Raw genomic sequence first — 14,681 nt, forward strand, 5'->3', positions numbered from 1 at the left:
GCCCATTTACAGCTCCACCAAGCCACCCGGCCCTCAGTGGTTTTTCAATTTGCATGGTAAAATATACGTTTTTTCTTTTTTTTTTAAAGGACCGACATCGTACGTCCAGAGTACATGTCTCGAGTCATCAAAATTTAAAGGACGTGGAGATGGGAGGGAATGAAAGGAAACCGATCAAGCAGCCCCTGCTTCTTCCGAGAACTGCTCCTTCAGATACATTCAGAATAGCAGCGAGTGCTGAAAAGTAAGTAAATTGACAATGCTTTCCTGCTCTTGTTCTAACATATTGGTGCTTTAGGAGCAAAACCAGCAGCCTACCCAATACTTGTTATGTTGTGCCTGCTGGGAAGCTACTCTCTTTGGCTTGATAAGATTGTGAAATTTGGCCTCAGGTGCTGACTAGATTTTTCTTTTTTAGAAAACTTGCTTTGAATCTTCTCTCTCTCCACCCCCCCCCCCCTTTGCAAAACCCATATTTTTGTTATCTCCTGCTGGAAAGCAGCACAGCACTTGAAGAAGCTTTACTACCGGTATTGACATTTTTACAAAGTGGAAAATACTGTACTGAGGAAATAGAGGACATCTTAATTCAGCAGAATTAATTACGTTTGGTTAAACCTTCTACTGAAGGTCCACGATCAAATTCTTATCTGCTAATAAGAATTCACAAATGTAATTACAGTTCAGTACCTGGCAGGAGCAATGCTGTGATTAAAAAGTAATGACATATGCATCATGAAAAAAAGCAGTTAAGGTATATCTGAAGTGATTAATTGGAAATTATGTTCTTGTTCCATTTTTTCATTATCTTGAATCTACATTGTTTAATGGGTTTGTTAGAAACAAGTCAGCCTCCATCTGTACTTACAAAGCTTGCATTTCCTATAGTAATTCCCATGTATATCATGCTTACACTATAAGATACTGTACATGTTTTCCCTTGTGAAAAACATCACACATAACTACCCTTAAACTAGTATCGTGCTTCTGTAGTCCTCAAGGGCAGGTTTATTTATGAAATTAACTAAATTTTAAGCTGTATCAGTCAGGTAATAATTTTCTTCAGTTAATTACTTTAAAGAACAGATTGGGTTAAATCCTTGGGGCTGTTCTTCAGTGTTGGATGATTCATCCACTATTTGAGGTGTTCCAATGAGTTCTGAGTTCAGTGCTAAATGCCAGAGGCTTCTGGCAACACTAATGCACGCAATGGGAAGTCAGTATTCAAACCATTGAGCTGCTTAATAAGTAACATAGGACAAAGAAACTGCTTTATTGGCTTATTTGCATGAACACTTGCAGATCCAGTTTATAGCCTCAAATCTCCTGGAAGGGCTAGTCCAGTACATAGATGAAGCTTTCATTAGCACATTCCATGTTCTAATTTCCAATATCCATGGCCACATCTGGAATAATGGTTTTTGGATGTTTTCATTTTGAAGAGGACATTTTATATTTAAATAGTGAAATACTTTAATCTGTGGAAAATGTCATCAAGAGGCTGCTATAGTGAAAGCTATAGCTTGTCCAGACCGTCCTGAATCTCCTCAGCCCACTGTATTGCATTGTAGTCAATCATCTTCCAGTTCTTGGCTGGGAATGTCCATTTACAGTAGTTGTAGGACATCTACTATACATGGTTCAGTCATTAAACATGTCATTACAGGAGACATGCAGTACATTCAAAACACATGGACTTTGTGAACATTTTAATAAAAATGTTCATAGTGGATTACAATGAATTGTGATTCCAGGTTTATAGATATTTGATTCCACAGACAGTTCTAGTAGAATGGGGTGCAGCTATCTTAAAATACAGTTTATGTAATGTCACTATTGAAATTTGAGATAGCAATACATCATGTATTTTGTGATTAAAAAAAGTTCTTCACTGAAACAGTTTTTCTTATTTAATGTTAAATGAGTACAGCTTAGGTTACAAAGCACCAGTATATTTAATCATTTAGTAACATAATATCAGTGGTCATGCAGCTGTAGACAGAAGGTATTGCTTGCTTATCTTAGCTTTGCACTAATGGTTGTGCAATGCTGCTTTGGAATTATGGGTTTAAATCTGTAGAAGCTGGTTCCATGAGATTATTATAATAAATAGCATAGGCTAACCTAGTTTCATAAATTATGTAATCTTTTCAACATTACATAGAAAATTGTATTTTTTGTTTTTTTTTTCATAATCTGTTATTCTTCCTTGCTTATTCATCCTTCCATTAAGTGATTAACAACAGATCCTTTTAACAATCGAGAAACTCATTTCTTTTCAATTGTGACAGAACAATGCCAATCATTTAACTTTCTTAAAATAATAAGAAAGACATTGTGATTGAATCAAAAATTCTTTTTTAAAGTCCTGAAGCAAAATGTCTGCTTTCCAGAATAAGGCTTCAGTGGTCAATTTATTTGGCTTTAATTAAAAGTTATTTAGGAGCTTGTTGTTTCTGGAAGCAAAAGGACTACCTCTTCTAACAAACCAGGTTTACAACAACAGCTGCTGTGCCTAAATGTCTGTCTGCTACTTGATTAATCACAAGATGCTGAACTGATAGGTGCTGATGAAAAATAAAGTTTTCATTTCCATGGAGGTGGCAAATCTAGCAATGCATCTTCCTCAGCTGGTTTCAATTTTTTTAATGTAGATTTCTTTATATTTAAGAGGTGAATCATTGACTAGGACATTATGAACTTCAAACCTGGCTTTATTTATTTTTTTGCACTATTATTATTCCATTTGATCTTATATATTCCCTAAACTCTTTCAGCTTCATTGGTCAATTGGTTCTCATGACTATACGTGCTACCAGCTCTTGACTTCAGACAGCAGGGGCAGTCTGTGCCTGGCCTGGCTGGGACAGAGAATACAGAAACAAGTGGATATACTGTACTTGCATGGGGAGGGAATTATGTTAGGCACTTCCATGTTGTCATTAGTCATTTACCTAATGTAACCTGATTGGCAATTCTCACTTTCTTAATGGGCTTCCTTTCTAATTTGTCATGCTTCACAATGACAAAATGATTGATGATGTCTCATTTTAAAAACTTTTTTTGCCCACTTTGCCTCTTAGTCTGTCTGAATCACATTTTTATATATATTTTTGGAAATCACACACTATAGTCTCGTGAAAGCAATTCTACTTGACCTTTCCTTATTCTGCATCATGTTCCAGCCTTGTGTATTTTTGTATTTTTTGTTTCTTATTCGTGTTGGTTAAGGATAGTGATCCTTCAAGGTCACATCAGAAAAACACTTGCACAAAAGGTGCAAGATATAGTTTCCTGATGCTTCACTGCATCACTCTTACAGTTAAGGATAGTATAGCAGATGAAATGGAGCATTAAATAACCTGTTGTACGTTTCATGTTATTATCCTGTGGTTTTTGAGAGCATGCTTGCTCTTTGCCAGGCAGCAAGTCTCATACACTTAAATGCTTTATTTCACTAATGGGTGCTGTCTCTGTAATTTATTGCCAGTTCATTAGACTCTGTTGACTTTGTTACGACCTAGCAATTGACTGAGAAAGCAGATGTCTGAGCCCCCGCTTATGAGAGTGAACCTGAAAGTTGATCAAATATGAGTTTTTATACATTTTTCAAGGTTTTTATATTGCGCACTTCTTTGTCAAATATGTTCGAGAGAAAATCCAATCCCTTTAATGATATTGTTTTTTATACTCTCCAGCAGGTGGAGATGTTTGTCATATAACCTTCAGAAAGACAGCTTTCTTAGCTGTGTTAATGCCACGTTCATATCTTTGGGGGTTCACAGCATGGGAAAACTGTGGTACCAGAAGATTATAAGGGCACTGATCCAGCACTGTTAGGAACATGTCATCTGAACAGCCTTGACAAACAAACAAAAAAAAATGCAGGACCATATCTGGAGCCACTTAACAGTGGAGGAGTGGCCTAGATATTCTTGGAAGGAGATGTTTCTTTATTTTTTTTATGTGAGCTGTTAATAGATTAATTTTAATACTTTTAATTAATTTAATCAATTACTGGGCTTAATTAGTTGAAATTACCATTTGTTCCAGATATTCAGTGACTGAGAATTTAAAGATATCCATAAAATGTGCACAAATATAGTTCACTGAGAACAGGTTTAGCTTCCCCTGCAAACGTGGAGCACATCTTTGTTGCATTGCTAAGATGTGCAGGCAAATCAGTCATATACTGATTTATACATGTATACATTATTTTAAATTCAGCTTACTGCAATAAAGCCAAGTGTCTTCTGAGTTTAAAACTATAATCAACAACACTTCAGTCTTTTGGGAGCAATTAAGAAATATTGAAAACTAAAAACAGTAAAATACTGTTTTACATACAGTATTTATTGTTGTAGTCTTATTTATTATTGTCATCCTGTAAAGCGCTTTGAGAAGCCACCTTTAAAGGTGCTATATAAAATAAAGTTTATTATTATTATTATTATTATTATTATTATTATAGTACATCAGTATAGTCCATAAGCTGTAGTTGTATGAGTTATACTGTATGTCATATTATAAAGATCACTGAAAAAAGCTGTGCTTAAGGCATGCCTGGTAGAATAGGGCTCTTCAAGTTGTAAAAAAAGCATCATCTTACTTTTTGTCCAAAAATTGGAGTGTACTGATAAAACAGTTTTCCTGTAGCTCAGATGAATCATTTTAATGATTAGGTTTCAGCGTTACAAAATACCTTTTTCTTGTTGTGGTAGGTGTGTGTGTTGGTGAGTTCAATACGCTATTGATTCACTGGGGACATGAGTAGTGGGCAGGGAGATCGATGCAAACGTTGGTGTTCCAGGAAGGCATGAAAGACGCTGCTGATGAGGCTGAGGTATGAGCTGAGCGCACATCACCTGCCAGCTGTGGTGCCCTGATGCGGCTCTTTGTGAGGATGAGAAGAGCCACACGTGTATTATAAGAATCCGTACTAGTATGTTGTTTACCGAAGATCAGATTGGATTATTTTGCCAGTCACTGTGTTTCAGCAGCAAATTATGGTTACTAACATGACTTTAATGCAGAAGCAGCAGGGGCGCGGGGTGCTGCAGACTTTAGAGAAGGGCTGGAAATACTGCACACTGTAGATGGAAAATAAAGCAACACAGCTCAATCTCCTTGAGCACTTAATTTGTTTATTGTCAGTTATCTCCTCTTTGAAATGATATCCATCATTTTAAAAGAAGTGTCTAAAGGTTGACGTGGCAACCCCTTGAGTGCTTGCCTCATTCTTATTCATGGCACACCACTGTGTAAGAAGGCCACCATAGTAATAGAGTGTAGCACCTCCTGCAGAATTTTTAGACTGCTCTGTTGCTGGCCTTGGGAAGGAAGCATGCCTTTTTTTTTGTTTGTTCAGCAGGGAATTCAGTGTCTTGTATAGCCAAGGGATTTTGCTCAAGGCTGTTTAAGTACCAGTGAAAAGGGATTAAAACAGGCTGCACTGGGCTTTTTAAGGATTTTGTTCTTTGCCTGCACCCTGTTGACTGATTTCTCACTGATGAGCCTGGACAGCCCCTGCTCAAGGTTCATTAAAAGCTGACCTGTTCGCCCTCACAATGGCACTTTTTCTTCTCAGCTTGTGTTTTTTTTCCTTCTCTACCTCCCTACTGTATTTCCAGCCTTACTCGTCTTCGTGTTTGTTTTTCAGGCGAGTTGTCCATTTCCACTGCTGTCACCATTGCACAACAGAGTCCTGTTTTACTGTAAAACTGTTACAGACATGAAAGAGTTTCACAAATAATGCTTCTAAACTGGGGGGTCTTGAAAGCATTCTTCTTATAGAGCCGAGTCTCTTAAAGATATTCTGCATGTCATAAATGGCAGAAACAAATCAGGAAGTGTCAATCAGTGGCCAAACAAAGAATGTCTATTCTTGGTCTAAGCAAAGGTCTTATTTGTAACTTTTAGATTTCAAGTGTTTCCTTGCAGCATAAATATTTTTATGTGTTCTCTGAAATCAAAAGTCAAAACATCAGTTCCACTTCACTTTATTGAGTATCCTAATATTTCTAGTTTTTGTTTGCTAGTCTGTTTTTCTACTTTGTGTAGATGCATTTCCTAACATATTACATGTTTCACTTAATTTAATTGGCTGCCTGTTAGTAGAAGACAGGTCAATTAGCGCCACAGATACATTTTTCATTAGTTTGGGAGAATGAAGGAAGCAAGAGGGGGCTGACACAGGTGAAACATGTTGAAATAACTGGGGCAAAGAGATGACTGGAGTATGAACAATCCGAAGTGCCACTGCTTTCATCATCTGAGAATAAACAAGGGCAACAACTGATGAGGAGTCTTGCATGCTCAGGCTGTTCCAAATTAAATTGAATGGCTCCGGTGAACCTTCCAATCTCAATTTCAAATGAGGACTTTGAACACAAAGCACATCATTCTAACAATGTGTGGTAGGAGTCTAAAAAAACTCTGACAAGCATTTTACCTAAGTCAAAAAATGAACATTAACTAAACACCTCAATCTATAAAAACAGGTTTGTTATTATCACTGAAACCGATTTTGTACTGGCGAGAAATTATCGAGATGTGAAAATTACTCTGGAGTGGAAATGATTACTTAAAGGAGAGTTACTAATTACAGGAAAGTGGAAACAGTTACAAGTAGATTCACATTGCCAGATCCAAGTGGCATAAGCTGCTTTCAGTGTGGTGAAAGAAAAGGGGTATTCGGAAATTTAAACCCCACAGTATGTTAAAGCTATTAATAAACCAGCCAAGATTCCCTTTGCTGCTTTATAGTCTTTATAAAAGTCAATACAACTTTCAAATATAAAGAATTATAATTTTCCATAAATTGTGACTATGTATATTTTCCTTTCCATTCTTTAACATTCCATTTTGATTGTATAAAGTTATAGGACATGTATTTACAGGATGATTGCGTAGTGAAGTATTTTTTGTAAAAGAATGGAAGACATTTCATATTTTTTGAAAACTCAGTTTAAAGTGTTACACAATTTGCCTTTTTTTCGGGATTTTCAATCCTTCATTTCAGGCTCTATTCTAACTCTTCACTGCTGGATGCCTACTTAGGGTCCTGGAAGATTACCACTTTAAATTTTTCAGCAGGAACAATAAAACAAACCAGTGAGGTTTAGAAATCATCAATCCCTAGCAGTTCAAATGAAACCAAAGAAATTGCTTCAAACCTTCATCTCATTGTTACAGATAAAAAAAAGAACTCTCAGTACTTTACTATTTTCTTTGTCACACTGTTCACAGGAGTCACAGCAACCGGCAGTATGAGGTATGACAAAGGAAAACCTTCTATCTGAATGTAAACAGGCTTTATTTTTTCTGGATCTCACATTGAGGTGGTGCACATATGGTACGGTATACTGAGAGAACTTGAAAATGCAGTGAATGCTGTTAGTTCCTGTACTCATTGGTTGTGGCTTTAATGTCTGTCAGTATACAATTGATTCTCATACTTTTTATAGTCTAATAAAAAGCATTAGCAACCCCATCTTTGAAACAATTCACTAATTCATCTATTAATTAATAAATATTGACAATTGAACTGTTCTCATTTATCAATGTTACCATTGATATTTATTGATTCATCCATAAATCATTTTCCAAGGCTTGGTGTCCCTTCCCTACCTTCTTGCCTTCTGGAGTTGAATCCCTCAGAAAAAGTGGAGACAAGGAGAGGCTGTACTGTTGCCTGCAAATCTGGCTGTATGTGTGTGTATAAATAAAACATAAACGGCATATTTAAATGTGCTTTTTTAGAATGAAGTTTCACAACAGCCTGGCTTAGCATAAGCCTCAGCAGACTGGGACTGCTCAGAATGAGCACCTGAGTGATAGAGTCACAGAAGGTTATATAGAGAGGAGCAGTGAGCTCGGCCTTCCTGAGCCTCTGGGATAGAACTCAGAACTAAGGTCACAAGTTACCTCACTGTGGAGTTCTCTTAAACTTCACTAGAATACATCATTTTAGGTGTTGTGAATGTGTGCATAGCATGAAGAAAAGAAACATAAACAGCAAGTCTAAATACAACTTCTGAAATCATGCTTGATTTAAAAACACCCATTTCTAACTCTCCATCAGTTACATGTGAAATTTTTTAACGTACTGCCTTACAAGTCCCAAAGCACTTCCTAAATCTGCCTTATTTATGTTGCTATTTTAGGATTTATATAGTTTTAAAATAGGAATTTAATCAAGGGGTAGTGTGTTGAAATTGTCCGGTATACTCCTAAGATTTCAGTTAGAATATGGTGTTTAGTTTGGGTCAACACCGAAAAGGTATGGCTGCTCTGTAATCTGTCCAGATAAGAGAAACCAGGTACATTTCCAGGAGGCATTGGCATCCCATTTAACTAACAGAATCACCAGTGAAATACAATACAGGTGACACAGAGAAGTGCCTTTACAACCGAGAACAGGAGGCACTCCTTTGCAGAAGGAGATGTGGGAAGTCTGGGGAAAAAAACAACTAGCCGTGCTACCAAAGTCAGTACCATCGTTTTCTTGTAGAAAAGACTGAATGAGACCCTGAGATCAATTAGCTAATTAGAACTAAACAGGTTAGATGGCTTGAATGGTCTCTTCTCAACTGCAAACTGTCTTATGTTCTTACTGTATGTCTAGTGAATGACCTTAAAAAAATAATTATTCTCTCATTGTAAAATAAAAGAAAATAAGCAACACCAGTGTATAGATTTAAGTGTTTAATTGACAGATTCTTGTTTTAAATATTAGTATTATTAGTGTTAATGTCACTTAATGTTAATTAATGGTGTATGAAAAGGTGATGAGTTTACAATAATAATAACCCCCTTACTGCCTTATGATTTGTAATTCATGAAAGTTTTAATGGCCATTAGCAAGAAATTCTGATGATTTTGATTGGAAAGATTTGGATAATGCAATGTAAGCTTCTTCTGTCTTCTATTTCCAACCTTTCTACCAGCTAAGCAGTCTGCTGTCTTAGAAGATATATTTTAGCTCATATTGTGCACCTGCTCATATTTTATGCTGAGGAACAGGGCTGATTGAAGCAGAAAAGAAAAAAAAAGACGTCATATGGATAATACATAACCAGATGCACAGTTGCATTTACTCAGTCATGCTTTAAAAATGATGTGTCTTAGTACAGCTTTGAAGCACCTTGAAGTATTTATATTTTTTTGTCTGTACAGTAGTTTCCTAGTCTTTTGAGAAATATTTTCAGTACTTAGAGATCCTTGAGCATCTTAAAATTGTAATCCTTTTGAGGTTTAATGAAAAATAGACATTACCATCACAATCTGTAATCAATATGTAAGTCATCTAACAACTGAAGGACTTAGTTTGCAAAAAAGAACCTAAAGGAACAAAATGAACATTAAGTTCACAGTTGATAATCACAGTAACCTATTTTGTAGTTAAAACCTTTTGTTGCTTGCAATTTAGTCATAGTTCTAGCTATATGTTATAAAGGGTTTCAAATATTTTCAACAGAGATAAGAATTGTAATAATTTTAAAATCATTAGGCTCACAGTGGTTGGTGAATGGCAGGGGGTGCCACACAATTCTCTCTGTTACCGAAGCAGCTCTGTAGTAGATGGTCTATGTAAACCGAATCCTTTCCAACACCACTGCAATGGCACCTGCATCTGTTTCAATTCATTTTCCTCAGTCCCAATGGGCAAGACTTAAATTGGACTAGATACCGTGTTTCACACCAGTAAGTTGAAGATCAAGAAATCTTTCTGTAAGACAGGCTGTGCTCCACTGCTTGTTCTAAAATGATATATATATATATTTTTACTTTCAACCTTCCTCTCATTAAATCTGTAGTCAAGTCAGAGATGTGCTGTTGGTAGAAAAACATGGAATTTGTGTGTTGGGTAGCTGTGTCTACTCTACTGTATAACTCAGTATAACTGTTTAAAAGGTAAAACTCCCAACATCCTCACACAAGTTTTTTTAAAGGTAAAATGCAACATTTCTCAGTGTTTCTTTCCTCTCGATTGTCAAATAAATGTCTTTTAACAGGCAATATAAATGTCTTTTGCCTATGCAATCTGTTTTAGAAGATTTACGTCTCCTGGGAAAATATTCACTGAGAAATACCATTAGTGCTCTATTTAGCTGTTGCAGTTGACGGGGAGATGTTATTATTGATATCATTGGATTGTCTGTATATCTGGAGGGCTCATACTGATTGCAAATCACCAGTACATAGCGATGTTATCATCTGTCCCATCCTGTTTAAATCAGGGTATGGTTCATTAAATCCTTGCGTATCCGGACTTGATTAACACGTTGAGCTTATGTGTGGTGTGCGTAATTCCTTTACCAGTGATGATCTAGCAATTTAAAATGCAGTACTGTTCTTTCTCAATTGAGAGAACATTTCCAAAGACTGTAAGAGTTTAGTAAGCTCCTGAAAGGTACCATTTCAGTTATCCTAGTGATCCCACCTTGATTCTAGAATGTATATTTATATTAATATCATGTTTGTATACATTAAGTGCATAGTGTTACTTACAGTACAAAATGGTTTAAGTAGATACATTATTATGAAGGGCTGCCTGCTTTGTTGCAGCACAAGCACCAATAAAGTTGCTACCCATTTCTGGCAGTGAACAAACATCAGGGACATCACATGGAAACATATGAATAAGTAGAGTTTGCTGACAAATGGAAGTAGATGTTCGCAAAATGACAAGGATGGGGAAAAACGACTCTTCTCTGCATTTTCACTGCTAGAGTCTTTATCAAGCAAAACCCCAAATGGAGAGGAATGGATCAGGTGAGCTCTCCAGAGATCCCCTATTAAACCGTTCAGGTGCTGCCTTCCATTCCCTTAACACACCTTTAAATAAATAACGGTCTGGAGACTCATCCTGAGTCATCTGTCGTGTCCCAAAAGCCACTTGATGCAAAGTGACGGTTTTCTATATTTATCCTTGGGTTTTATATTTGTTTCTGTTGCACAATTGCTTCAAGGATAATTTGATTTAAAGCAGGTTCTTATGCTCTTATTCACTCCCAATACGTTATACCAAATAAGTTTTTGTTTTTTCATGGAACAAAATTCTGACAACAAAAATGCTTTTTTGTAAAAAATGCTGATTTGTAAATGTAAAGGATTCTACTAAAATCCTATTGAGTGAATGTGTTTTTAATCAATCAGTTTACTGATTCAACCCTTTTTCACGTGGTTGGGTTTGTGTGCATTCTGTATCTGTCTTTCAGTACATTGCTAATGTAGGTGTTCTAGGCTTTTGTCACATTATGAGTTCATGGTGCAGTGACAGTATTGTAGAAGTATGTGTGTAGAACTAAAAGTCTGTTTTAATGTATTATACCGTGATTAAGTAATTTGGGAAAAATGTTATGTTATAAACTAGAAGAAAATTGCTGTTATTTTCTGAAAATCAATTTCAGCTCACTGTAATTTGAGGGTAGAATGCAGGACTGTTTCCTCAAATACTATTATGGGGATAGAGAATAATGTGAAAGCCTTTTTATTTGAAAACCTTGAACATTCACCTGAAAAATGATGGTCCATCCTCATCAGAGGGCGAAAAGACTGTATTTTTGTTCAATTTTATCTGCACCATGCGATTCTGTGGCTTGACCACCACTGCATTTTTTTTGTTGTGTTCAATAAGTATTTTTCAAGACTTCTTTTAAGAGTGAACTGTATAGCAAATAATCGGCCAGTTGTTTCCCTGTGGATCTTAGGCTATAATAGAAAGCATCTGTTGTGTCCCCTTCATAATGGATTTTCAGCCTAGTTTCTGTTAGGAAAGCTGGCTTAAGTCAGGCTCCTGTTAAGATTCATTTACTCACCACCTGAGCTGTGATATTTATGGATGAATTTCTTTTTGGCATTTTTATTGTAGTGTGTTACAGTGCTGTTTAAGAGGCTTCACACCAATTATGATATTTGTCTTGGAATCTCCCAAGGTGCATGGTTTTGCTGTAAGAGTCAGCATATTCACAGTCTCTCTCAGACCTGATGGATGAGTTATTTTTAAAAAATAATGGAATGGCTCTGAGGTTGCTGTGTTTTAAAACAAAATTCAGATTCAAACGTGGACTATCAGTTCTGAAATTCTATACAAGACTGCAGGTTTCAGATATTGGCAGGAAATTAAATTGGTTCTAAAAACCACAGGTATTGGATGGTTGGCAATGACCTTGTTTATATAACCTGATATATCTCAACGTACTTCAGTTTCCTTAAATGTTTTGTTGTTAGCAAAGTAATTAATCAGAATCTAAATTACATCCATATTTTAAATATATATTTTATGAGAACTACTACATAAATTATTCCTGGTGTGCATATACAGTATAAAATGTGGACACATACACAAATGATAATGTATATCAAAGATCAAATTAGCTTTAAAAATGAATTTGTTGGCATTCTATTCTATTTGTTGGTATCACATAGAGTATACACTACAATAGCTAGCCCATATGACTTTTAATTATAGAATATTTGACAATGCAAGCCAGGTGGAAATAAAACAAATGTGGAGACATTTTGCTGAGAAGTGCATGCCTTTTTGTTGGCTCTTATATCCATTCTGCATTGTTGCTTTTTAATAGGAATATGGCTTCTCCTTCTTTCTAAGAATCTATAAATATACACAGCTGTCAGTAAGGCATTGTATTCGAAGGAGAATGTTTTTTTTATACAGAAAATACTTGTTGGAAATGAATGCATGCAATGTCTCTCTCCAGAGCTTTGACTTGGAAAAAGTCCTCGGTACACAGTGCTGTAGAACATGGTGCATTTTAAAAACTTGAAGGCTATTCTCAGACCTGAATTATTTCTCTTGAAAGTAAATAGGGCTATAAACATTCTAACATTACAGTAGTTTCAAAACTACTTTTATGCCTTTTCTATTAAGACGTGACAATATATTATTTAAAGATTCTCATGTTCCTGTACCTATGGTTCCTTGATAATAGCTTTTACAAAAAAAACCTGTCGTACAATGTATAAAATTGGAATACAGTGATTAATTTGAATGGGCACGCTGCACACGTGCAATCAGTACTGTGAGCCCAGTGAAAAATGAAAACTTAAAGCATTCTACTACACTGAAATTTGTCTTTTGAAATGTACTGTAGGTATTGTATATGAACACATTTTTTTTCAGCTCCTGTCACTTATTTTTATTTCCTTAATGGATGCAAGACCTTCTGAATATCTTGTCAAATATCACTTTGTTTGCATGCCATCCTCTAGTACCTACGGTATATTAATGTAACCTTAGAATGAAAAGCATATCATAAAAGATGGGTTGAAATCTGAAATGACCACAGCAGCTTGCCTTTTATTGACCCAGCCACATGCAACTATATTTTCAGGTTAAAAGTTTATTGCTTTTTTAATCTATTTTTGCTTCTTTGTTATTTCCCCCTAAGCCTACATAATAGCAGTTAACCTAGTACTGCAGTGTTGTTTGCAGTATGATAGATTGGCTTCTGTAAACATAATGCCACCTACCCTGGGAACACAGGGACAAATCCTTGCTTTTGTCTATAAAAGCAGAATTAGCATTTCGTATAATGCATCAGATGATATGAAAAAATAGCATTTTTTTTAATTTTGTGTTTCTTGGCCAGACAGAAATCTTCAATGTTCTTTGTGCACATGTTCTTATCGGTTTGTAAATAACCATTTTTAATTTTTGTTAAATGTTGATGTTTAATTTAGGCAGGGATTTAAGTATGAAAAGTTAACCTGTCTGGTTTCTTACCTTGTGAAAGGACTCTTATTTTACTTCATTCAGACTTGCTCCTCATATAGTACGAAATAAAGGAGGACAATTGAGAAAAAATGCACTCTGTGCACCTTATTGAATGCATAAATCACCTGACAGTGGTGTGTTTCTGTGATAGGTGTTCAGTTATTAATGGAGCTCCGAGACTTCTTTTTAATGAAGATGCACCAAGTAAGACACAATATTCTGTCATCCGCGGCACAAGCATTCAGGGATAAGGGCTATTAAATAGAGTCTTATTTTGCTGGGCTAGTCAGCATAATTTTTCTCAGTTGTTCTTTGTCTTTTTCCTGACAAATGTTTGTTAAAGAGATCCAAACAGCTGATTTTTAAGAAATGTCCATTTAGCTGCACTTTTCTTTGCGACTGTGTGTTCTGCTCTTAATAGGGCTGTATATCAAGTCTAATGTAATACCTGTTGTGTGCGGTAGAGTGTCAAAGAAAGTTCAGTCTGCTCTGTACTTTCATCTGCCCTAGATTACTTTCTTAAATCTAGCAGAAGATGATTTCTAGGCTTAACTCTATCTTCCTCACACCACTTACTCAGAGACATATAATAATTGGTATAAGGATGTTCCCTGTTTTTTTGTCGTAGAAAAGTACCATCAAAATGCTTTCCGAGACCTCAATAACAAACCTATTTCTCTATACACCTTTATCTCTGGAAAAAATAGGCATGAAGCACACTCAATGCTTTCTCAGGCCCTGCAACTTCTGGGCCTCTTTTGCTGTGTCCAAACTAGATTTTGTGAAACCTGATGAGTGGCACTGTTATTTGCATTCTCAGCCCTGAAGACAGGTGTCTTAGTGTTCATACATTTTAATCTTCAGCTTTAGTGTGCCCTCTGCAAGCAGAACCAATGCGTTTGCCAGCCAGATACCAACCAGTCCCCTTTCACTGTATGCT

The 14,681-nt window shown here is 36.0% G+C and overlaps 1 protein-coding gene across 4 annotated transcripts in view; it reads left to right on the forward strand.

The window, feature by feature from the left end:
• LOC107075802 (mucin-3A-like) overlaps nucleotides 1-14,681 on the forward strand; it is a 112,276-nt gene that overhangs the window by 15,836 nt on the left and 81,759 nt on the right. For all 4 annotated transcript variants that reach the window (XM_015338330.2, XM_015338332.2, XM_069181760.1 and 1 more), the window contains one exon: nucleotides 90-244. In XM_015338330.2, the coding sequence (XP_015193816.2) occupies nucleotides 90-244 (155 nt within the window). The remainder of the gene's footprint in view (nucleotides 1-89; nucleotides 245-14,681) is intronic.

Source organism: Lepisosteus oculatus, chromosome 21 (assembly GCF_040954835.1).
Source record: "Lepisosteus oculatus isolate fLepOcu1 chromosome 21, fLepOcu1.hap2, whole genome shotgun sequence".
Classification (NCBI taxonomy): Eukaryota; Metazoa; Chordata; class Actinopteri; order Semionotiformes; family Lepisosteidae; genus Lepisosteus; species Lepisosteus oculatus.